Source organism: Tenrec ecaudatus, chromosome 14, assembly GCF_050624435.1.
Source record: "Tenrec ecaudatus isolate mTenEca1 chromosome 14, mTenEca1.hap1, whole genome shotgun sequence".
Classification (NCBI taxonomy): domain Eukaryota; kingdom Metazoa; phylum Chordata; class Mammalia; order Afrosoricida; family Tenrecidae; genus Tenrec; species Tenrec ecaudatus.
This window is the reverse complement of record NC_134543.1, coordinates 124,761,152-124,784,897: the sequence shown is the minus strand read 5'-3', so window position 1 is coordinate 124,784,897 and position 23,746 is coordinate 124,761,152. Positions and strand designations below refer to the sequence as shown.

Here is a 23,746-nt window from a genome sequence, read left to right as displayed (position 1 = left end):
GCCGCCAAAAATGCACCTTTCTCCATGCGTGAAGTAGATCTGCAGCTTTATTCAGCGTTGAAATGAAGATGCCAATAAATAAGGAGTAAAAAGAGCAGCCAACAGAACCACTTACACAGTGTTTATTTGACACTGAACCGGGGGTGTGGCTACCACAGACAGCACCGCGCGTGCCTGGCCCCAAGGCGGGATGCTAAGAGGGCCAGGGTCGGCAGGAGGAGAGACAGACTGCAGAGCTCAGAGAGGTGGAACATCCAGCATGGTGGAGGAGTCTCGGGAGGAGTGAAGCAAAGAAGCTTATCTGCCGAGAGGATAAAAAGGTGGGAGACAAAGAGAAAAGTGGCACAATGGAAAACTGGAAAAAAAAAAAAAAAGCCAAACAGAAAACCAAGCAGAGAAGAGCATCTGAAACACAGGTGAGAAACAGACATGCAAATACTGCGTGGGTGGCACCTGGGGGCAGGTGTCTCACCTGGCCTACAATTGCATGCACTAGAGGGCCCTTTGTGAGTCTAGGTGGATTCTAAGATGACCCAGGAGCAGAATTCAAAAGCACATTTACGCAAAACCCACTCTTCAGCAGGCCTAATCAGTCCTTCTGGGGAAGCCCTGGGAGACAGGTAGGCAGTCTACACACGAGGTTAGTGGCAATGGCTCGAGGGGGCCTTTCCTCTTCCGTTTTCGGGGTAGAGATTCTGCAAGGTCAAAGGCAGGAGGAACACACCCCACTTCTAAGCTACTGTTTTCCCACAGGGGCAAAGCGGGTTCCAGCCTCAGCAGGAGCCGGCGTGAACCTGTAGGATTAGCCCCGAGCGGCAAATTCCGGATGAAGAATGGAAAGCGGCAGGACAATCTCCATGCGTACATTTGGTTAGTACGCCATGCGCCAAACCAGGCGTGCACGGTCACCCGCCTACCCCAACCCTCACTGCCCCACGCAAATGCCCGCGCCTCAGCCCTGCTCCAGTGCCTGTCTCTCGGTCATGGTTTGTGGTGCGTGTTTACGGAGAGCGTTTACTCCTATTACACACACGCAGAAAAGTAAAAGCTTGGCTACCCAGGAGAGGGGACATTTCTCCCTAGAATCCTTGGAAGGGAGGGACGGATGCTCTGTACAGCACCAAGCACCTGGCAGAAGGCGGGCCATTCTGGTTGCCCTTTGAGCAAATTGTCCATGGACTGACACCCTAGGGCTTCTGGCCTTTGCACTTCATTTCGTTTTCCTTCTGAAAATGATCGTCTTGTAGGCACGGAGTCTCGGGAAGTTCCTGACCCAGTTGGGGGATCTTCTAACTGTATTCGAGTCTAGGGTAATTTCCTAACAAAATAAAGTGCTAAAGGTCATTTGTATTCTAAGTCACTGCTGGGCAGACACAATGCAGCTCAGAGATGGGAGAATAAAGAGACTGCCTGGAAAACAACCCATCTGGACTGATGTCACCTGCCTGGTCTTTTTATGAGAAGCGTGTGACCTCCCCACTAGGGTGGCTCTGCCAGCTTAGGAGAGAGAAGGGACAGAAAGGAGTACAGATGATGGAGGTGATGGGGGCAGAGGAGCAGCGGTGAGTCTCTTGTGTTAGCAGCAGGGCACGCGTGTGAGTGGGCGGGGTGGACGAGCATTTACATGGAAGTCATGTCGTTGAGAGCGTGGTCCAGCTCCTCGCTGATGGCTTTGTACTTCAGTTTCTGAGCATACAGCTCGTCTATGACCAGGAAGTGGGAGGCAGAGACGCAAGGGCATGGAGAGTGTGATCAAGAGATGAAGGGTGGGGGAGGGTGGCACGATGCCATCCCAACACAGCAGCAAGAAAAGGGCAATGCAGGAAGAAGTGATGCCGCAGCAGGTGGCCAATGCAGGAGGCGGGCGTTTTGTTTGCAAAACAAATGGAAACAAAACAAAACAAAACAGAAAAGAACAAAACCCATTAGGAAATAAAACGAGAAAGGCTCAACATGAAAATTGTAACAAAAATGGTAGGCACATGAGAAAGCCACTCAACCCTGAACGGGACCACAGACGGCAGCCTCCTGACAGGGTGCGTAGGACATAGCTCGGCACTCCTTACGCTGGCGGCTGTTCACAGCGGAAATTTTGAAAGAACAATTTGTGACTCTGGCCTGTCATCCTTACTTGGCCCCACCTCCATATGACGCCGTCCTGAATGAACAAGCTAACGGGGATGTCGACTACTGGTGTCACTGAAACTAGCCCCCGGGGTCTTCTCAACCAAGCTGCCCCGTGACTGGCCCAGGAGGCTGGGAAGCACGCAGAGCCTCACATTCTGTGGCCTGGCTGCAGCAAGTCTGCACCGGATGCTCAGTGCCCAATCTTGCTGCATGGGGCAGGCGGTTTGACATACGTTGGCCCCGCTCCCTCCTTTACTCTGCTGGCCTTTATCAAGCTGCCCCAACCTCTTGTCCTTTCTCTAGCCCCTTCCACCTGTGATGTGGCTACCCTAGCTATTTCTCCTTTTTCACCGCTGACCCTTCCCAAGCCTCCGAGCTCAACACTAAGGGTCTCTGTGAGAGACGGGGTTCTTCCACATAGAGCTGACACGCCTTCAGGGTCAAGTGCATGGGCACTATTAGAAAACACATTGTCCTCGGGCCCACCACCTGCTTCCAGGACGGAGAGGATTTGGCTGAGGTCATCAGTGACTCTCAATGGATACCCAGGGAAAATCGGGTTGTGTCTAAGTCCATGCCCCTCTGGACATCAGGGGCTCTGGCTGTGGGTGCCTCTCACCTACAACCACCTTGCTCACACAGAAAGGTGAGGTCACCCCGGAGCAAAACGCAAAGCTAGAGGGGTGGCTGACCAGTCACCAGTGAGCACAGACTCAGGTCTAAGAGCAAGGAAACGGCAGAGGACAGACAGGAGGAATGCGCAAGAGCAACGTAGTCCACCGAGGAGGAGGAGGAGGCGTGTGGGGGCGTAAAACCCGCACCGTCGGGCCTGTCGGTATTCAGCCAGATGGACTGATGAACATAAAACCCAAGCGCTCGCTCACCTTCTAAGTCATCGATGCTCTTCTCCAGCTTCGTGACTGACCTCTCGGCGAACTCAGCCCGAGTCTCAGCCTGTAACCATTCAATTGAGTGGAGTCAGACTTTGGGCTTTTCAGTAGCTATGGGGAACCTGGGGGGAGCCCTGGCGGTGTAGTGGTTACTCATTGGGCTGATCTCTGCATGGCCGGGCAGAGTGAAACCAGGAGCAGCTCCCTGGGAGAACGAAAGACTGGGTCTTGGGAACCTATAGGGCTCGATACGAAGCAGCAGGGACTCGATGGAAGTGTTGGGGTTTTTTTTGAGGGGCCCCAATGGTGTAGTAGTTACATGTTTGGTGGATAACTGCAAGGTTGGCAGTTCAAAATCACTAGCCAGCTCCTTGGGAGAAAGATGAGGCTTTCTACTCCCGTTAAAGACTCACAGTCTCAGAAACTCACAGGGGCGGTTCTAGCCTGACCCACAGGGTCACTACGAGTCAACACTGATTCCAGACAGTGAGTCATGTTGACAGTATAGGAGTTGTTGCTGGGGTGGTGCAGAGGCTTGGCTGCCAAGTGAAAGGTTTGGGGTTCAAGTCTAATCAGATGTGCCTTGGAAGAAAGGCCTGGTGGTCTACTTCTGAAAACCCAGCCATTAAAAACTCCGTGGAACACAGCTCTGCGGAGATAATGTGGGCTCATCCCGAGTCAGAATCAACTCCCGAGTACCTGGGGGATTTTGTTGTTTGTTACAAGTAGAGGGAAAACTCAAGAAACAAAATCAAGCACAGCACTCGTAAAGGGAGTCTGCGAGGGCGACCAGCTAGTGTGCAGGCCCTCAACTCTAGGGCGACCTTCGGATATTCTTGACTTGGATTTTGGAAACATTGAAAAGCAAAGGCCTGCCCACCTCCCCCCAACAAACTCATTTGCAACTCAGTTGACGTCATCTCCCAACACGCTCTTCACATACCTCCTTCAGCTTGTCGGAAAGGACCTTGATCTCCTCCTCATACTTGTCTTCCTTCTGCGAGTACTGGAATTAGAAAAAGCGTTCCAGATGTCAAGCTGCCGCTCACCGGGCCCGCCTGTCTGCTCCTCCACAGAAAGCAGCGCCAGCCCAGCCAGTGGATGTTAAAGATCTCTCGGAGGTAACAGAACCTCTGATATTAAATGGCTCGCTAGAGCACATTCTGTTTCCTTGCCTATTGTTTTACATGGGAGACGGACAAGATACTGTCTCCATTTGGCACTTGGTCTAAATTAAATTGTCGAAGATGACTCACACAGGCAACATAAAATATATTCTCTATTGAGAAACCGGAACCAAAAAAAAAAAAAAAAGAAGAACCTCTTATCTAACAACCATACGCAAACTGCCTCTAAGCATTGCCATTTGCCAAAACGCCTCCTAGACTGTTGCCTCCATCAGCAAGGCCTTAGAGAAGAAAGCTGGTGTCTTCTGAGGAACGTCTAGACGTCGCTCTGCGGTTGTTGGTGACTATCCCCCACGCCATGCTCCTCGCCTACCTTCTCAGCCTGAGCCTCCAGTGACTTCAAGTTGTTCGTCACAGTTTTCAATTCTTCTTCAAGCTCGGCACATTTGCTAATGTTTTCGACCAGAGGCACAGAGGGTGGGAGACAAGCCAGAGGAAGGAGGAGAGAAAAAGGAGAGGGTGGGAAAACATGAAAACCGAGTCCTAGAGACCAAGGGCTGCCTTACAGGAGCCAAATCACCAGCAAGGGACATGCTCCACTTCGCACGGACACTGTGCCCCCCACGACCTGGCAACAGCGGAAAGGCAGGGTGAGGGAATCCAGCAACTTGGAAGTGTGATAATTTGGCTTCTTTCGTGGCTGCACCAAACAGCATTTATGAAGGAAGGAAAAACAAAACACCAAAGGAGTGCGAAGGGCCACAAGAAAGCATTAAAGCAAAGGTAGGAGAGCAGGGAGTAGTCAGGGTGTAGTCGTTACACCCAACAGACCAGCAGACTGGAAGCTGAAAGACGCCTGGGTTGCGGTTAAAACCTAAAAAACCACACATGAGCTGTCAGTACCTTATCCTCGGCAGCCATTAATGCTTTCAAGGTCTGATCCATTATTCTTAATTGTTCTTCCAGCTGTCGAACTTGGCTGTTAGTGGACACAGGAAATGCACAAGGCCATTCACAAAATCAGTGTGCAGGTAAGGCATGCAGGGACACACGCATTCGCACAGACACCCCACACGGAAGTCCTCGGCTTCCAGACTCTCGGCTCGCCCCAGTCCCAGGGGCACGTTGGGAGCCTGGAGCTGAAACAGGTGAATGTGCAGCTGCCAGGTCATGCTGTTAAGTCACTGCTCGAGGCCCCCACACGCAGCCTCTGGGCGCTGGGCCTGCTTACCCTTCTGAGAGCTCGGCCCGCTCCTCTGCACGTTCCAGGTCGCTTTCAATGATGACCAGCTTACGGGCCACCTGCAGCAAGGCAAGCACAAAGCCACGGGGCTGGTGAGCTTTGGGAGTGGTAGTGAGAGGTGGGAACTGAGGTCCCAACAACCCCTATGGGCTTTTGGCTACCGGGGTGATGCAGCTCCCTACACCCTGCCCCACACCAGGAGTTGCCAGTGGAAATGAAACCGGACGTTTCCTCCCATTAAGACCCAGAATGGTCAGTCATGACTGGGCAGTCTCGACTTTAAGTCCGACCGACTCTGGTCAGGTCTGTATAATTATACAGCAGCCAGACCCAAGTGTGGAAGGACCGGGAGAGATGGAATCCATGCGCTCCAAAAGAGCAGCGGGAGCAGATGTGGAACACGGGGAGCCAAAAGGGTGGGGGCAGCGAGAAGTTACGGAGCATCACCCGCAGATAAACTCCACCGATGCTGCGCTCTGCTCACCGAGCCCCCTTAGTGTGGGGAGGAGGCTCACAACGATGACAGAGCAGCAAGCGGAACGGGCAGGAGAGGAGCTGATGACCAATGAGGGCGCTTGTGTTGGGGGGACCCCAGTAAAAGAAGGGACCCCCCCCGAGGCAGTTCAAAGAAGTGGGCCTGTCGTAAACTGGCGTTGATGCCGGGGGGGGGGGGGGATAATTGGGAGCATTATGGGAAATAATGGGGAAACCACATTCACACTGGGTCCGCGGCAGGCCCATCAGTCTGTGCTAAGGGGATTCCAGAGCCCCTGACGGAGAGGAGAGAGGTGGACACAGGGAGCAGCCTCCTGAAATCTACCCAGCAACTGCTCAAGTGGCTGCTCAGTGAGTCACCGTCTGTGCTTCCGCCAGAGCCTCGCTCCCCCTTCTCCTGACCACGGCTTCTTGCCCTGCCTTCTTTGGGAGAAATCAAGCTGGGTCTTTCCCAGTGCTGCCCGTTAGCTTCACGATCACCGTGAGAGCTCCTGCGGGAGGAGCACATCAAACCATTTCTAGGACGAAGAGAACCCTGGCTTTCAAAACCACCCATTCTGTCATGGAAGCAGACGGCTCTCACAACCATGGGATGCGGCCCCTGTGCTCCGGCTGCCCCAGGCCACTGCTGGGGTGGCCACGAGGTACTGGCCCAGAACGCACCTCTTCATACTTGCGGTCGGCATCCTCAGCGATGTGCTTGGCCTCTTTCAGCTGGATCTCCTGAATTTCCATTTTTTCCTCATCCTTTTGGGCTCGACTCTCAATGACTTTCATGCCTCTGGAAAGGACAAGCAGGAAACGTCCAAGATTCAGAGCTGACCAAACTCCCCGAACACACGCACGTGGTGGCACCGCTGTGGGCCCCGGCAGACCAGACCACGGCACAGAGCTCCTCCGATATCCCAAACCTCCTCGCAAGAGCCTGACCAGAGCCAACGGTGGAAAAAACATACCGTCTCTCTGTTCGCTGTGAACGGAATCTCAGTGAAACGGTCCGGGTACCCAGTGTTCAGTGACACAGTGACCTGTTCTGCTCAGCTAAGTAAACACACCGAGAGTTCCACCCTTTCCTGGTGGCGAGCGGCAGCTTGAACACGGCCTAGAACCGAAGCAAGTCTCCCTTTGCATGCCTCTTGTCCTGCAACCCGTTAGCTCTAGCCATAGGAAGTGGCGGGCACTCAGCCAGTTCAGATCTGTAAAGATGGCAGCTTCGTGGGGTTCAGTCTAATGCCGTGGACAAGAAACTAGGGGCTCCGCCTTCAGGGGAACTCTTTCTGAACACGGAAGCCGGAGACAAGCCTGGCAGCGGCATCAAGGCTGATACATGTACGGCAGCCTTCCTACGTGGGTCGGATGCCTTCACAAATGTTGCTGGACCTGTGAGATATATTTGTGGACTACCGAGCCATGTTAAAATGGCTTTTTTAAAGAACCAACATGCAAGCTGGCAGTACGATAAGTAAATCACTTAATTTTAGATGAAGCCCTAGACCAGGGGTCAGCACACTTGCGACGAAAGAGCCAATCCTGTACCTTACAATAATTTAAAATGTATTTGAAACCATAAATATATTTATGACATCCATACTTTTCATTTTCAATGTGACTTCAGAGCTCTGTGAGGGCAGAAACAGGGTCATTTTCTTCTGTGTAAACCTGGGGCGTAGAACAGTGCTTTGCACACAGTCGAGGTTCCAGTAATAAGCAAGCAAATCCAGCAGTCTACCGGGCTGTGCAGTTCTACGCCCTGCAGGTCGGAGGCCGCCCCACCACCAACAGAACGGCTGCGGCCCCCTCACCTCTCACTCTCATCGGCTGCCTTCTCGGCCTCCTCAAGCTTCTGCAGCGCCGTGGCCAGGCGCTCCTGGGCACGATCCAGCTCTTCCTCCACCAGCTGGATGCGTCTGTTCAGAGAAGCGACGTCGGCCTCCGCCTAGGCAGAGAGCGAAAGGCATTTCAGAGCTGGGGAGAAAGTGAGGCTGGCGCCTTCAGGAAGTGGCCGAGACCAAAGCGCTGATTTCAGACAGGAAGCCGGGGCCTTGGGCTGAACGCGTGTCCTGGCAGCCCTGGCGTTTCGGACATTCACTCGTGGATGCACGTCCACAGGTGTGTGTACGCCGGCCCCTCACACACAATTCTCATTGGGCCGACTCATAAGCCAATGCGCTCTCCCGTGGCCCCTTTTAGGTTTCCACACGGACCAGGTCTGTGAGAGGGGCGCTTTGTTCCAGCCCCCGCGCGCGCTCACGGTGCCTGCGGTGTGGGCAAACACACCAGCCTTCCCGGGGCTCGGCCACTTAGGGCAACAGCAGGGGCTGAAGGTCTCCAACGCCTTTCTCGTGGCCGTCAAAGGACTAGAACACCGTGCACCCGTGGTTCTAAAAGCACCCCCTCCAGACACACAACAAAGTCTACTAGAGCTCCTCCTCCTGCCTCCCCCAGGAGTTGGTCAGACTAAAGGGCCCCACAGGAGCAGGGCCCAGACACATTTCCCTAGTGTTTCTGCCATAAGCACAATGTAACGCCTTCCACGTCAAGGGTGCTACAAGTATCAGACTCTGAAGGCGAAAGCCAGGATGGATACAGTTTTACAATGCGCTATCTCCCCTTGAAATAAGACGACCCCTTCCCAGGGAGGCAGTGACTGCCTTCTATCAGGAGCAGTTGCCAGGTGTGACAGCCCATTGTACCCACTGGGTTGGGGGCCATCTAAACATTCACGGACATGGAAAGACGGAATTCACTAATCAGTTACCATTTCCTTGTCCACATCCACTTTGCATGTATGTTTACCAAGGGGCAGTGGGGCTTTCCGGACGGACACTTGGGAGTTTCCTAAACATCGTGATACATCCTCAGGGATGTATACCCCTTCTTTATACACACTGTCTTTCCGACAAAACTCTAAGTAAGCTTCCTAAGGAAGTACAGTTCCCTGCGATACGGGCTCAGTAAGCGCCCAGTGCACCAAGTAGGGAAACCGGCTTAATTTAAACAAAAGCAGCCTTCTTGGCCCATGCGGCGAAGGCGCAGAGCCTGAAAATGCACAGGAAGGGAGGGTGAGGCGGAGATTACGGAGTTTTGCACTCGAATCAAAGGACCATGAGAGCATTCAGCTCGGAGCATGGCCAGATTTGTTAACATTTTCACTGCCTGTGTTTTCGAGGGCAAGGCAGGAGATTAGGGCACCCCCACAGTGGGGAGAGACTCTGTAAAGTCAACATTCAAGTACACTTTTATCTCGACAAAAAGGAATTATGGGGGGAAAAAAGTAACCATGTAGTCACTGCTGGAGTGGGGAAGGATATGGGAGGAGGTGGCAAAAAGCAATGCATCTGAGGAGCATCTCCTGGTCCCCAGTCATCGGTGCCTGTGCACAGCTGGCCCGGCCCGCAAGGCAGGCAGCACCTCTGGCCGTGTTTCTGAGGAGGGGTGCAAGCCACAGAAGAACACAGTCATGTGCAGCTTTCCAACATTAGCGTGGGCTCTCTCTCTTTCCTTTTAAAATGGAAAGGACATCAAATACGATTTGGGAGTCATATTTTATCATGTTTCTGTATCTTAAAATTTCTGGTAAATTTACAATCCTTTTATAAACGGAGGGAAAACAAGCCCCCCCACCCCCCGAAACACAACACTCTATATATAGAGTGTCTAAACCTGGCACTCCAACTATTTTTCTTTTGATTTCCCCCCCTTTGAAAAACGAAGGCAAATATTCTGGTTACACAGGCTGTGGCTCACTGAGAAATGTCAACAACATTTTTGAAACATTTCGGCAGCCGCTCGGCTCTCCTTCAGCGATGGGTGCAGACCTTGAGGACTTTGTGCCCACACCGAGAGGCTGTTTCGGCCTCAGAGAAAACACCCTTTAGATGCAAGTCAGCTTGAGCTCCCCGGGGTCACCACACAGCTGGGGCTGACAGTATGCACGCCCCTTCTCTTCCTGCCTCCGCACCCATGCCTTCTAGTGCACCCCACCCTAACCACTGACCCTTTTCCATCCTACGTGACCCACCTTAGGGGCTTCGCCCTATAGGAGCGCGCCGTCCGCGGGGCCTGGAACAGAGCACACAAGCACTGAATCCAAATGGGGAGCTGCTTCTTGGACTTGTGACGCCGAGGCAGGATGGACACCCAGAGAGCGGAGGGGTCTCTAGGCATCACTCGCATTGGCTGCATCGCAATCAGCTAGGAGCTGCTTGTTACAGACACTAACGCCCAGCCCCTCCCTTGCTGTGGGTACCCCGAAGGGCAAGGCAGGACTCTGCTGCACTATAAATACGCAGCCTGCTCCCCATCCCCACAAGGAAGCTGGCAAATCCTGTGGGAACCACTGACTTAGCTCTTCCTTAAAAAAATAAGGACAAAGGCAAGAGGAGGGACCTTGGATCAGAACATTGAAGCATGCTCAGTCACAGAGCCCGTCAGGGGGAGCCAGGATGGAAGTCCCAGCGTGGCCTCAGCGAGCCGACTCCCTTCAACTTCTGATCCCGGCCTGTCACAGAAGCCCAGGAATCACGCAGCTCACTCCTGGTCTTTCTCGATTTTCCTTCCTTTGCCCAGCCTCCAGAGGCTGACCTGCACCTGGCTCAGGACCATGGCTAAGACATGCAACACCACCTGCGAAGGGGGTCGGCACCACCATCCTTTGAAAAATAAGGCAGGGCTTAAAAAATTGGAAACACCATCAAGCAACACCTGCAGTTACTAGACCACTCGCAGAGGCACCCGGAGCATCTGCCAACGATGGCTGCCCTAGAGAGTCCTGGCAGGCGGGAGGGAGCAGGTGTTTGCCCGTTACCACTGGGTCCTGTGAGTGGGGTCTGGGACACCTATTCCTAAGTGCACTTCCTCTGGGGAATCCCCAGACTCAGACTTCCCAGGCCCCACCCTACTCATCTCATGACATGCTGAATTTCATATCCAGTATTTCTTTCTCTCTTTTTTTACTTTCCCTGATCTATGATGCTTGGTCTTCAAAAGGCTCGCATGTCTTCTTCACTGGACTTTAGTTCCCACGGGCTTGCTCCACGTTGTAAGGCAGTGGTTCTCAACCTGTGGGTCGTGACCCCTTTGGGGGCCAAAAGGCCCTTTCATAGAGGTCGCCTGATTCATTACAGTAGCAAAATGACAGCTGTGAAGTAGCAACAAGAATAATTTTATGGTTGGGGGTCACCACAACATGAGGAACTGTATGAAAGGGTCGTGCATTAGGAAGGTTGAGAACCACTGCTCCAAAGGCTAGTTAGCTATGTTCTGAAGGTCCCCTGAGTTGGAATACACTAGATGGCAGGGGGGTTCTGCCATCACGGCACCTGGGTCATCGTCTACCTGCTGCCACTGGTCACAGCTCACAGCCACACAGCCCACCTGTTACTGGAAGCAGATAAACACTCAGACATTTGGGCAGGTCAAGACCCCAGAGGAAAATGGTTTCTAGGCCTGGAAACCACCCTTCTTGGGCTGGCCTAGCGTCCCTCTGACAAGGGCTCGTGTGTTGGCCCTGCCAGCTTAGTCTTTCAGTTCAAAAGTGCTATTGTGTCCCAACACGTAAGGAGCTGCTCAGAAGAGAGGCTGCTCTGTCGTAAAGGCGACCTCACAGCGTCCTCTGGGGGAGCAGCTGCCCCGCGCCAGCCCCACAGTCACTCAGCAGAGGGCTCTGCTCATGCAGCCAGGTGAGCGGTGGGCTGCTCACCCCAGGGCCACGGTTCAAACCCACCAGCGGCTCTGAGGCGGGAGGAGGAGGAGGAAATCTGCTCCTGTGACGATGTAGAGTCTCAGACACACTCTCTTTAGGGCTGCCAGGAGTCAAGTTCGACTCCACAGCATCGGGGTGGCTGTGAAGGGCGTGGCTTTTTAACAGCTTGACTGCCCTTCACCTTTTGTGCTCCACAGATGCTGCAGCTTTGTTTTGAACTTGAAGCTCTGTGGCCGCCTGGCTCCCAAAGCAAGTCTCTCAGCAGCAAGTGCTCTCCAAAAACTCTGTGCCACATACTGGCTGACTCTCACAACACCGCAAGCTTTTGCTCCACAATAGGAAAGACTCAGGAAGACAGGATTGTGGAAGCCTAACTTTTGTATGTCCTGGGAACCACAACAGACCTCCAAGTAGGCTGCTCTATTGAGAAGCTGACCTGGCGGCAATAGATGGATACCTGGAGGCAAACCTGCAGTATCTCTGGCGTCTGTGCTGGTCCCTACTCAGAGAACCTGGTGCCATGCTGGCTCCTGCCCACCTGAGGCAACAAAGCCATGATGCCAAATCTGTTTTTTTTTTTTTGGGGGGGGGTGTTCACCAAGCCTAGACGTTTAACAAAAGTCAGATGCTTTCACCAATGCAAAGGAATTAAAAATAGCCAGCAAATGATTTTTACTTTAAAAAAAAAAGGCGGGGGTTGGGGAGGTAGATTCCAGTTACAACCATTAAGAAAAAATGCTGAGAGGAGAATAACAAATAATACAATATCCTAAAAATCAATCCTCTTGACTACATTTTAAAAACCTTGCCTGGCAGAGTGGAGCCGAGAATGATCATAGGTTGGCCCTTTTGTGTTTAATGCAAACGGTAGTTACAGTGTGAGGCTTTTGCTCAACTTGCTGTGTAAGAAGGCCAAGTGACTACAGGCAAGCACTTCTGCCCTTTTATGGTCGGAAAGAGGAGGGGTGGTGACGGCGGGAAGCAAGGATCCACTGGTGACATTCAGGGGCACACCCATGGATAAAAGATAAACACAGCTGTCTATCTGTGCCCAAGGCTGTAATTTATGAGGTCTGTTTGTTTGAGGAGGGAGAAGGGAGGTGGACAGGGCACCGTGGTGGCTCGGCCTTGCCTCCTGGAGAGAGCAGCAGAAATGGAGAGCGTGTGTTGCAGCTCCGGCCGCCTGGCGAGGGGCAGCACAGCGCCAGGCTCAGCAGTCCGCCACCAACGCCTCTCCTCTGAAAGCGGGAGCGAGGGCAGGGGCGCTGTGCAAACCGGCACTTTCCTCTGGTTAAATAAAGTCATCAGTGCTGAGCCTCCTGGTTCTATTGTTTCTTCTCTCTGTCTGCTGGAACCCCGAAAAGAGGGAGCCCTGGTGTCACTGTGCCATGTGCTCGGTGCCTAATGGAAAAGGGGTTGAATCCACACGCAGCTCTGCAGGAGGGAAAGCCTGAAACCCTATTGTTTTACTGACTCAAGGGCATGAAAGAACAACAAACCCAGAAAAGAGGCTTGATCTGTTCTTTCTTCTCACTGCCAAACAAAACCCGAGAGCAGCGGTTCTCGGTTCTCAGCCTGTGGCTCGCCCGATTCATCACAGTAGCAAAATGACAGCGATGAAGTAGCAGCGAACATAAGTTTATGGTTGGGGCTCCCCACAACATGAGGGACTGTATGAAAGGGTCGCGGCATTAGGAAGGTCAAGAACCACTGCCCTAGAGGGTCTGAAGACCTAGAATCAACCACGAACTACACCAGGCGAAGTAGCCACATTTCTGTCTTTTGAAGGGTCCACATGGGTTGGCAAAACAAACCAACAGGAAATAAGGGGTAGCGATTGTCTTGACGGTAAGTGCTGGCTGCATGGGCCTGTGAATGGCAGTCCCTCTGAACATTGACAGTCTGCTGGCATACAGGCAAGTAAAAAAAGAAAAAAATATATATATATTTTTGCACTGGTCCCTAAATTTGTCACTGAACCTTTATCTCTGTTGCCAAGAGAAATGGTGACCGCTGGCTAACTCACAACCCAAGCTAAACTCTGACAACCACCAAGAAACGACCTGAGATGAGACAAACTCACTGCCACAGAGTGACCTATAGGGCAGAAGAGACCGGCGCTCCGGGGGTTTCTGAGACTGTCAGCCTGGCAAAACTGCAGTGTCAGCTCGGGGAGAGCCTTGAATGTGAAATTCCCTCTTCAGTGGCTTGACTCAGGTCCTCAATGGATGCATTATTACAAAACTCTGTATCCAATCATCCAAATAGACTGCTTCCAGAAGTTAAAGAAAAAAGGAAGCATTTAAACCCTGTTGACGATCAAGCTTTGCAAAGAATGAAAGCATTGTCTTTGCCGACTGGCACAGGACGAGGAAGGTTATTAAAATGATGCACAGAACAGGAGGTGAGTATAAAGTAACCATGTGCCTTCCATAACATTTATCTTCGGCGCCTAACTTCAATCAGTCCGCCAAGAACCAATAATGTGTCTCAAGGAGCCAGCAGCGGGCAGCGGGATAAACACTGGGCTGTGAACCTCAAGGTCGCTTTCCGCTCCCATAATTCAGAGTCTGAATTAACTCGTGGCAGCGAGTCTGGATTTGGGTACAAGGCCACATAGCCCCACAAGGGGTCAATGCACCCCCCAGCTCTTTCCAGTCTGCACCTCTCCTCTCGCCAATCACGTTCTAAAAGGAAATCTGCTGATTCGGCGGGCTCCTCCGACACTGTTTTAAGATGAAGGAATGAGTGACGTGAGCAGGCCATTCCTCAAACCCTTCACTAGGCAGTGATGCCAACCAAGTACAGGGCAATTTTACCAGCAGCTGACTCTCCTGCACACCATCGGGTAGCACGTTATCACTACCCGCATTTTAAAATAAAAAGGCGGAGGCACAGAGAGGTTAAGTAAGTTGTTCAACATCTCACAGCTTGTGGAGCCAGGAGTTAAAATTCGGCAGCTAGGGCCCGGAGTTCTTGTTCTTATCCATCATGTTCCATCAGCTTTCATGGTTCAAGGGCAGCTGCTAGCCAGCTAGAGAGGGAGTGAAAATTAATTTATCACCCATCCAAGTTGAGAGAGCCATGAGATCTAAGTTGACGTGTCCTCTAAAGCAAATACGGAGAACTACCTTTTGGTATCGATGTCCATATTCTTGTCTGTGCTGTGTCTGAAATTCCTTCTAGTCTAGGAAGACCTTCAAGGGGGCCCATTCTTTGCCTCTTTGTAGTTCATGCAAAACAGGTCTCTGAGTTTCTGTGGTCAGTCTTATTGCCATTACAAACATTACTTCAACAGAATGGTTTACTCAGCCCAGAACAGCTCCATGTGTTAAGCACAGCTGGGCACCATATTGCCCTTTGCCATAAAATTCTCAAGGTGTTTGAGTAGCCTGATTTAAACACACACACTCTCGCTCAAAATAAACAAATAACAAATACCTAGACTGCCTCTGAAATCCCGTTCCTAATACATTCGCCTCAGGAGAAAGGAAGGAAGCCAGGTAGTACATTCAACAAGGGGGAGGGAGAAGCCCCAAACGGAATACACCCGGTAATTGTTGACCGTAAGCCAACTTGGCCTCAGTAACAAAGGATTATCTATCTGTATAAATGAACTTGGGGGGAGGGGGCTAAGGTTAAGAAAAGGAAAGGGGTGCGTACTATACACATAGTTCTTCCACCACGTCCTGTCTGTCAAGGTCTCAGACACTACAAACAGGCTCCAGGTAAAGCACAAGGTCATGGCGGAGGGCAGTTTAGCATCCTCAGTCCCCCAACTGCAATAGGTCCTCACGGAAGGCTTGCCGGCGGCCCTTCTCAAAGGCAAGGGAGTAGCTCCTGGCAGCAGCGCCAAGAGCACATCCCGGGGGATCCTGGGCCAAGGCTGTACGCCACCAACCCGGAAAGACATCCCTTTCCTGGGAGGGGGCTGCTTCCAGAACCTTCTCTACACGACCACTGCTCGCCCCGGGGGCATTTACTTTAGACCAGCCAGGTGGCAGGACAGAGGAGAACTGGCCGGGGCCCTCCCTAGATCGCACGGCCAGCTGGCCCAGGTGCGCCAGGTGCACCGCGGAGGTGGAGGCGCGGGGGCAGGCGGGCTCCCGAGCGCCCTGCCCGGCGCAGCGGGGCCGCCTCCGAGGGGGTGCAAGGTGGGTCCCTTACGGTCTCCCTGAGCTTCCTCTCCTGGTCCAGCTCGCGCTGCAGGCTGCCCGCGCGCTCCTCGGCGGCGTCCGCCTGCTCCTGCAGGCTCCGAATCTTCCTGCGCACCGCCTCCAGCGAGCTGCTCCCCGCCATCGCGCCGGGCGAGGCCGGGAGCTGCGATCAGGCCGCTCCGCCCAGCAGCTCTGCGCGACCGCGGCGCCCCGGCGGCGCAGGCTCGGCCCGGAAGTGGCGGCCCCGCGGCCTCTGCAGACGAAGCGCAGGCTGGGGCGCGCGCGGGGCGGGCGGGGAGCGGCCGCGGGGGTTTGCCACCGCCCGAGGCACTGCGCATGCGCGTGGCGGGCGCGGGGGCGGGGCTGACGCCGGAGCACCTGGCGGGATGGCCCGGCAGGCGGAGAGGCCCTCGGCGAAGACCTCACTGGACTTCCCAGCGTCCTTCCCGTCTTTTCCCTCCTCCAGAGCCCGAACCCGCGCTGTCGTGGCAACGGGCGCGGCGCGCTAATGGCGGTGGCGCCCCCTGCTGGCCACGCGGCGCTGGGCTCGCGGGCCTGGGACTCCGAGCCCAAGCGAGGGGCTGGGGACCCGAGTGCCTCTAATAACAGGGGGCAGGTCACAACAAGGCCCTGGCCGCAGCACCCCCTTCCTTCCTAGCTCACGACAAGAAAATCCCAAACACATGACAGCACAGTGGTTAACGCCCACCACACCCCCGCTTCCCCCCCCCCCCCGTTCTAAATACACTCTTCATTAGAAGAACCACCCAATGACATGACCAGCTTGAGGAGGCCTGGTGGCTTAGTGGCTAGGCATTAGGCTACTAGAGGCAAAGAGAGCAGTTCAAAACCACCAACAGCCCCTTGGACTTTCTGCTAACCCAAAACTCAAAGGCAATTCTAACACTGTCCTTTTAGTCACTAGGAGTTGAAATCAACTCCAGAGCAGTGATTCTATTTTTTTTTTTAAGGATCGATTGTTCCCTGCTGGCTGGCTATGCAATTGAGCAAATAATTTAACTTCTCTAGACTTGGTCTAAGAGCGCAGGGGATGCAGTGGTCAAGCAGCAACCTACTAACTGCAAGGTATGCGGTTTGAAACTGCTAGCCGCCTATGGGGAGAAAGACAAGGTTTTTCTATTACTGTAAAGACTTACAGTCTGGGAAATTCACAGGGGCTGTTTTACCCTGCCCTATAGGGTATATGCATCGACTCGATGGCAGATTTTTTTTAAAAGAAAAATTGGGATAACATGAATATCTTATCCATATGATGGCTAAGAGGATTATGGAGTACTTAATGTAAAGTGTTCAGCCCAAGCCCTGCACATGGTTAATAATGAAGTCTTACCTATAATCAATAACCACATAAGTCCTCCCTTATGAGTCAAGAGCCTGTGGGTGCTGCAAGAGGGAATAAGTTTGGCTACTCACCTAAAGGTGGATGGGTCTTGCCTAAAGGTTTGAAGCTACCCAGAGCGCCTCAGTCTACTTCCAAAAGATCCCAACCATTGGAAACTCTCTGGCATGCAGTTCCACGGTGAGACACGTGGTGGCACCGTGAGTCTGAGTAAAATTAGGGACTGAAATTGGTCAGGCTGGGACTGGTCACTGCTGCATGATCACAGGCAAGCTAGCCTCTGTGGGGTTCACTTCCATCAGAAAATTGATTAAATGATTTTATCAAGAGTCCCTTCTACTTACAACCTCTTCTGTTAGCCCGGCGTCTGGGACATTTTTGGAATCTAGCGGATCCTGGACTGATCTGGGAAGCCTTTTAAAGGCAACCTGTGAGAGGCTACTGAAATCAGGAGAGAGCGCCTGACTTGGCTGGAAACCAGAGTGGACATAATCTCAGAACCATCCTCTGCAGCCCCTTCTCTGGGGCTCCATTTTGTGATGCCTCCTGAGACTCAGGGCTTTCTCTCCTTAGCTTCCTTACGGGAAGCCCTTAGGCAGTTCTCTCTCTCTCTCTCTCTCTCTCTCTCTCTCTCTCTCTCTCTCTCTCTCTCTCTCTCTCTCTCTCTCTCTCTCTCTCTCTCTCTCTCTCTCTCTCTCTCTCTCTCTCTCTCTGTAGAGATAAGGAAGAAAAAACATGCTTGACAACCCTGTCCTCCTCTTCTAAAGCCTTAACAACACAACTTTGCTTTCCTGACTCACTTTCTATGGCGACTCACGCCCAGCAGGAGCCCTCATGACCTGTAGGGGGCGCCTCTCACCTCGTTTCCACAGCTCACCTGGGCCCACCTGTCCCCTAACCTGCACAGAGCATGGACCTCTTACATGGAGGGTGGGCATCTGGGGTCCTCTGGAGGAGCCAGGGAAACTGATGGACATGTGAACATGTTCTAAGGCAGCCAATTTGTGACTTAATGTCCTGCTTTTCAAACCTCTGGGAAGGTCTGTTTCAGGTGAGTTCATTTTCATGCTGCTGTCATTATACAAGAGTCTAGGATGTTTGTTCTCAGCCCTGGCTGCCCACTGGAATCATCTGGGTTTTTAAAATACTGCGAGCGGAAAGTCTGGCTTAATTGGTTTACAACCGCCTGCCCAGGTGGTGCTGTGGATTAAGCATTGGACTGCAAGGCTGGCAGTTCAAACCCCTCAGCCCATGGGCTGTTCCAGGGGAGGAAGATGAGGCTCTCTGTTCCCATGGAGATTTACAGTCTCTGAAACCCCAGGGAGCATCTGCTCTTATGACTCAATGGCAGTGCGTGAGCAATACAGCCTAGGGTTTGGGTTTGGAACATCTCCTAAGAGTCAACTGAGAACCATTGGTTTAACAAGTGAAGAGCCACAGGGAGCTTTAAATGATTCCTCCTCACCTCACTGCTGTCAAGTTAAGTCTGACTTATAGTGACCCAAAAGGACAAGGTGGAACTGCCCCTTTAGGGTTCGGAGACTATAATTCCCTTTAAAAAAAACCCCATCATTTCATTGGGAGCTCTTACAGATATTATAGTACTCCATAATTCAGTTAGATCAAGCACAATTGTACAATTGCTGCCACCATCAGTTTCAAACATTTTCTTTCTTCGTGAACTCTTTGATAACAGCTCCCCTTTATCCGCCCCTCCCCCACCCCTTATTATTTGCCTTATCTTACACCATCAAATGTTTCTATTCACCTATCATTCTGTTACTCCTTCCCCTCAAGTGGGGTTCTAAAGTCACCCTTGCTCTGGGTTCCCCCTTCTCCCCTTCTCTTCCCTTACCTTCAGGAAATCATTATTCCCATTACTATTTCCAAAGGGTTTATCTATCGTGGATGTCATGCATCAAACAATCTTAATTATACCAATGAACAAGGTATACCAATCTAACAAGATTCATGAAGTAAAACAAAGACTGTCATAGCAAGGGGAGGAAGTAGAAAAACCTCCTTTTCTCCTCTGCAGAACAGCTGGTGGCTTTGAATTGCTGACCTTGAAGTGAGCAGCCAAGCGCATAACCCAGCGCGGCAAGAGGGCTCCAGCCTAAAGACTCAGACGCTGCAAACTGCACCTACAGTACACGTAGTGGGGCAGGGGTTGGGAACTGGAGAGGAAATGGAGCCAAGACCCATCAGATTACTTACGTGCAACAACAACAATAGCAATACAATGAGAAGTAAACCTACCAGGTAGGCTACCGCCTGGATTATAAGCTTTCGGATAAAGAAGAAAGCCTGATGCTTTACTTCTGAAAACCCCGCCAGGGAAAGCCCTATGGATCACCACAGGTGGAGGGAACTCAGTGCTGGCTAACACATGTACACCAAGGCTAGGGAAAGAACCCACTTCTGGAATAACAACACCCACAGCCAAAACCTCGGTGCCACTGCGTCCATGCCAACTCACAGCAACCCTGTAGGGCAGCGTAGGACTGCCCCTGTGAATTTCTGAGCCGGCAACTGCTCACAGGAGGATAAAGTCCCGTCTTAGCCCTGCGGAGTGGGCTCATGGCTTCAAACTGCGAACCTTGTGGATCGCGGCCCAATGTGTAACCTTCCGCCACAGGATTTGTAAAGTATGCTGTTAAATTAGAAGACAAGACTGACAGGGAAATATGTCTACGTATTTGTGAGGCATGACAGTGAACTGTCCTAATCCCAATGGATAGGACTCTCTCTTAGGACACTGACTGACCTCTGTGTAGCTCTTCCACGTTTTCTAGTGATATCTTTTTCCTATTCGTTGAGTCTGGACTCTTAACTATTCAGGAACCATTTCTCTACAAACTTCGTCAATATCCCTGAAGGTTCCAAACAACCTCGGGGAATAGCATCAATATTCTACCATAAAAGTCTACCCTTTTAGGGATAGTTTTCCAGGGGGAAAAAGGAATCATAACTTATTCCAAGAATTGCCCTCCCCTGTTAGCCCGCACCACCCCCCCAAGCTGGCTTTAAATAGCCTCTTTTCCACTCTGCCCCACCCCATTCCAACACTCCCTTAAACTAGACTTCTCAATAGGACTGATAGCACTCCATAGTTACTATAATTATTGTCTTTTTTTCCTTAAGAATTAGAGCAGCATTTTTCCTCCTTTGCCTTCAGTCTCACAGGCTATTTTCAAATTCTCTGCATTCTTTCCCTTATATGGAATATCTCTCCTTGATCTATCAGCGGCTCTTTTGAAAAAAGAGAAATGGAGGTCCTGCTGGGGAATTTGGGGGAGACAGACACCCTCTGTTCAGCCATAGCCATGGCAGACATCTGATTGACACGACATAAAGCAGGCATGGCATTGGGTCTGTTTTGTAGCTCTTACTAAGTCAGGTAGTTTACAACTTAAAGTTTTTGCTAAAGCAGTGCCCCACCCCCACCCCCCATTTCCCAGGAATCTGGATTCCAGGAAACTGAACATAACACTTCTTATTATCAGATCCCCGATGTCTTCTAGCTGCATTTCTCTCTCCTTTACATAAGGCACACTCAGAAATGATGTTTCAAACCTTTCACACCATCAACAACCTTTACTGATGAAGAGAACCCAGACCCTCTGGTAATTTACATTTTTCTCTTTTTCATACCAAAAAACCAAAAAAGAACCCTGCCTTGCACATAGTAGATCAACTTCTGATCAAATCTTTTCTCTGACGCTCATAAATTCTTGGAATCGTTCCCAACTTCCCAAGGAATGCTTTCCTAATTGAGCCTCTGGGCTTAATTGGCATCTAGTATAGAAGCCAGTAACGGTGTGAAACAAAGTCCAACTCTTGGTAATTCCAAGGCCTGCCTTGGTTTTAATTGGTGGAGAAGGCAGGCACTGGACAAAGTGCTGGCCAGGACTTGGGCGGGGTGTGCATCACCCCTGAAACTATGTAGTGGCTGTCAGAGGGCTGACAGGTGGGGGTGGGGCCAGCAGGAGGGGCAGGGGTAGCTAGCTCACTATACCATATAAAGCACTGAGCTATATATAACTCCCTGCTTACTTTCTGGAGCTAGTGCCCAGACTGCAGACCCAAGCAAGTATCATCTTCTCAGGCAGATCTTACAAGGGGGATTAAGGCTTCCTTAGTGAGACAGAGGAACCCTGGTGGAGCAGTTGGTCAAGCACTTGACTGCTAGCCAAGAGGCCAGAGATTTGAACCCGCCAGCTGCTCTGGGGGGGTGCAAGATTTGCTAGTTTGGCTTCCATAAAGGTTACAGCCTTGGAAACCCGATGGGGCAGTTCTACTTGGTCCTACAGGGTCGAAATGCGCCAGAATGGACTGGATGGTGACGGATTTGGAGGTGGGGGTTAGTGAGCTGTGAGGTCTCATGTCTCTTCGCTCCACCATCAAGCTCAGCCTCTTCAGGAATCGTGCTACCATGCTATTGCTTCCAGTTAAAGACCAGGCCATCTGGACCCAGCACCGCAAACCAGGCCTTCCTACCCCACCCAGAGGTGGCACAAGTGAGTGAAACCAGGCACTCTGTTTGCACAAACCTTGGTAATGACACCTCGGGGGTTTTCTGCCATCAGGGAGGCAAGGCTCACCTCCAGCATCCAATTTTAGTTCCTCTCTTCTCCCCCCCCTCCCCCCCCCCCCGCCCCCAACCCCAAGTGAGGAAAGAAGAGGGATGAAAAGAGACAGGAACGGATGAAATATAAACGGACGTGTGCAGTAGCTAGCATTGGCATCCATGCTCTGGGCCATGGCAGGGATGGGTGCAGGTGTCCAGGCGGAAGGGGTGACCCTCCTCCGTTGCTCAGTGGCCCCCCACGGCATCCCCAGGTGGCCACCAGGGCAGGCGGTGAGGGCAGCAGTGTGTGTGCGCGCGCACTTACATCGGTGGCCTTTTTCTCTGCCAGCTCCAGCTTCTCCTGGGCATCTTTGAGAGCCTCGGAGTATTTGTCCAGTTCATCTTCCGTGCCCTTGAGTTTCTTTTGCAGCGACACCAGCTCATCTTCCAGCTGGGAGTTGGCCGTGAGGGAGGGGGGAGGGGGTGCAGCAGGCAGCGTGATCCCGCAAGGGAGGGGTGTGGGTGCACAGAACCAGAAGGACAGGGACAGCGGGAGAGAGAAAGGGAGAGACAGGGAAGGGGGTGGGGGAGAGAGAGAGAGAGAAAGAGACAGTTAGCCGCTTGTGCGCCCAGGTGTCGCGCGTCCCAGGTACCTTGGTGGCGGTCTCGTCGGCAGCCAGGAGGCTGTCCTCCGCCGAGTGCAGCTCCTCCAGCACCCGGTCCCGCTCGTCCTCCGACGCCCGCAGCAGCTTCTCCTTCGCTGCGATGTCCTCCTCCAGCTGGGACAGCGGCGGCGGGCGGGCGCGGGCAGCCGGCACGGACCGGGTGTTAGATGCACACAACACAGGGACGCCAGGTTGGCTGGGGCTCTCAGGCTTGGGGCGCTACCAAAGTGGGCTTCAAGGGACCCCAGGTAACCTCCTCTCACCCCTTGCTACAGCAGTGTCCTGGCCCACCCCGCACTCCATCTCCTCCAGGGTGAGAGTCCAGCCAACGTCTCAGTGGGTTCAAGTCCACAGCGGACTTCAATGCGGAACCCCACGTCCACCCCGGTCCCCCCAGGCTCCAGACGGTAGCCTCCCTCGATCCCATCTTTGTTCTTTGGAAATGACTCCCGATCTCTCCTTTCCCCAGGTTTTCATCTTAGTTCAAGGTTACGTTACCCGTTCCCACTCCAAAGCCCAGTAGAAGAAGAAAGACAGACCCGAAGAACTTCTAATACTTTCAAGGCTAGACCTCCCTCCCCCTCCCCCTTCCTCCGATAGCCCCAGGCACCGATCACCGCCCCTCCCCCACCGCCTCCAGAAGGGACTCCCAAGCCCGAGAATCAATCGCCTCTAGGACTTGGGTGGACTTGGCAGGCGGTGGGGACAGGTTCCTGGAAATGAAGTTTCTCATAAGAGACTAAAAAGTTAGAATAAGGCCAAGTCCGGCTCTCCCCACTCCCCTCCCCACCCTTCCCCTCCCAGAGGGGTGCTCCTGACCGCCCCCAAGGCGTAGGGGTCTCCCTATGTGCTGCTTAGGGCAGGAAGGGGTGCCGGCGGGGGTGCCGGCTGGGCCCCGGGGCGCAGCCTCCGCCGCGCGGGTGGCGCAGACCTGCTTGCTCCTGTCCTCCGCCGCCTTCTTATCCGCCTCCGCCTGCTCAGCTCGATCTAGGGCGTTCTCCTTGTCGAGCTTCAGCATCTGCATCTTCTTCTTGATGGCGTCCATGGTGGCGGTCGCGGGGGGCCCCTGGGCGGCGGCGGCGGCGGCGGCGGCGGGAGAGGGGTGCGGACGCGGAGCGGCTAGACTAGCGCACGGTCTGGGGGCAGAGGCGGAGTGCGAGCGCGGAGCGGCCGGCGGCTCCCAGATATGTACTTTCCCAAGGGGGCGACCGCATTCCTCCAGACAGCCAATACTTTTTTGGAAAAGCTCTCTTCACCGGCCCCCTTTCCTCCCCCACCTCCCTCCGCCCCTCCCCTCCCCTGCCCTCCCCTCCCGCGGGGGCCGCTCGCCCATTCGCTGCCGCGTGCCGGCCTTCCAGTTGACGGTGGATATGACTATATATGGGGACCCGAGCCGCCTAGGCGGTGG

General features: G+C 52.9%; 1 protein-coding gene across 16 annotated transcripts in view; it reads right to left on the bottom strand.

Moving 5' to 3' along the window:
• Positions 1-23,521, bottom strand: part of TPM1 (tropomyosin 1) — a 29,635-nt gene extending 6,114 nt beyond the window's left edge. The window contains exons 1-10 of one of the 16 annotated variants that reach the window (XM_075532023.1): positions 23,270-23,511; positions 22,327-22,452; positions 7,685-7,818; positions 6,546-6,663; positions 5,376-5,446; positions 4,518-4,593; positions 3,961-4,023; positions 3,012-3,081; positions 1,625-1,703; positions 107-301 (exon numbers count right to left, since the gene is read on the bottom strand). In XM_075532023.1, the coding sequence (XP_075388138.1) occupies positions 298-301; positions 1,625-1,703; positions 3,012-3,081; positions 3,961-4,023; positions 4,518-4,593; positions 5,376-5,446; positions 6,546-6,663; positions 7,685-7,818; positions 22,327-22,452; positions 23,270-23,383 (855 nt within the window). In that variant the 5' untranslated portion in view covers positions 23,384-23,511 and the 3' untranslated portion in view covers positions 107-297. Of the gene's footprint in view, positions 1-106; positions 302-340; positions 1,704-3,011; positions 3,082-3,960; positions 4,024-4,517; positions 4,594-5,047; positions 5,124-5,375; positions 5,447-6,545; positions 6,664-7,684; positions 7,819-21,998; positions 22,125-22,326; positions 22,453-23,269 lie in introns of those variants that run through there. The other 15 variants (XM_075532028.1, XM_075532020.1, XM_075532019.1 and 12 more) reach the window with 15 other exon arrangements.
• Between the last annotated feature and the right edge of the window lie 225 nt (positions 23,522-23,746).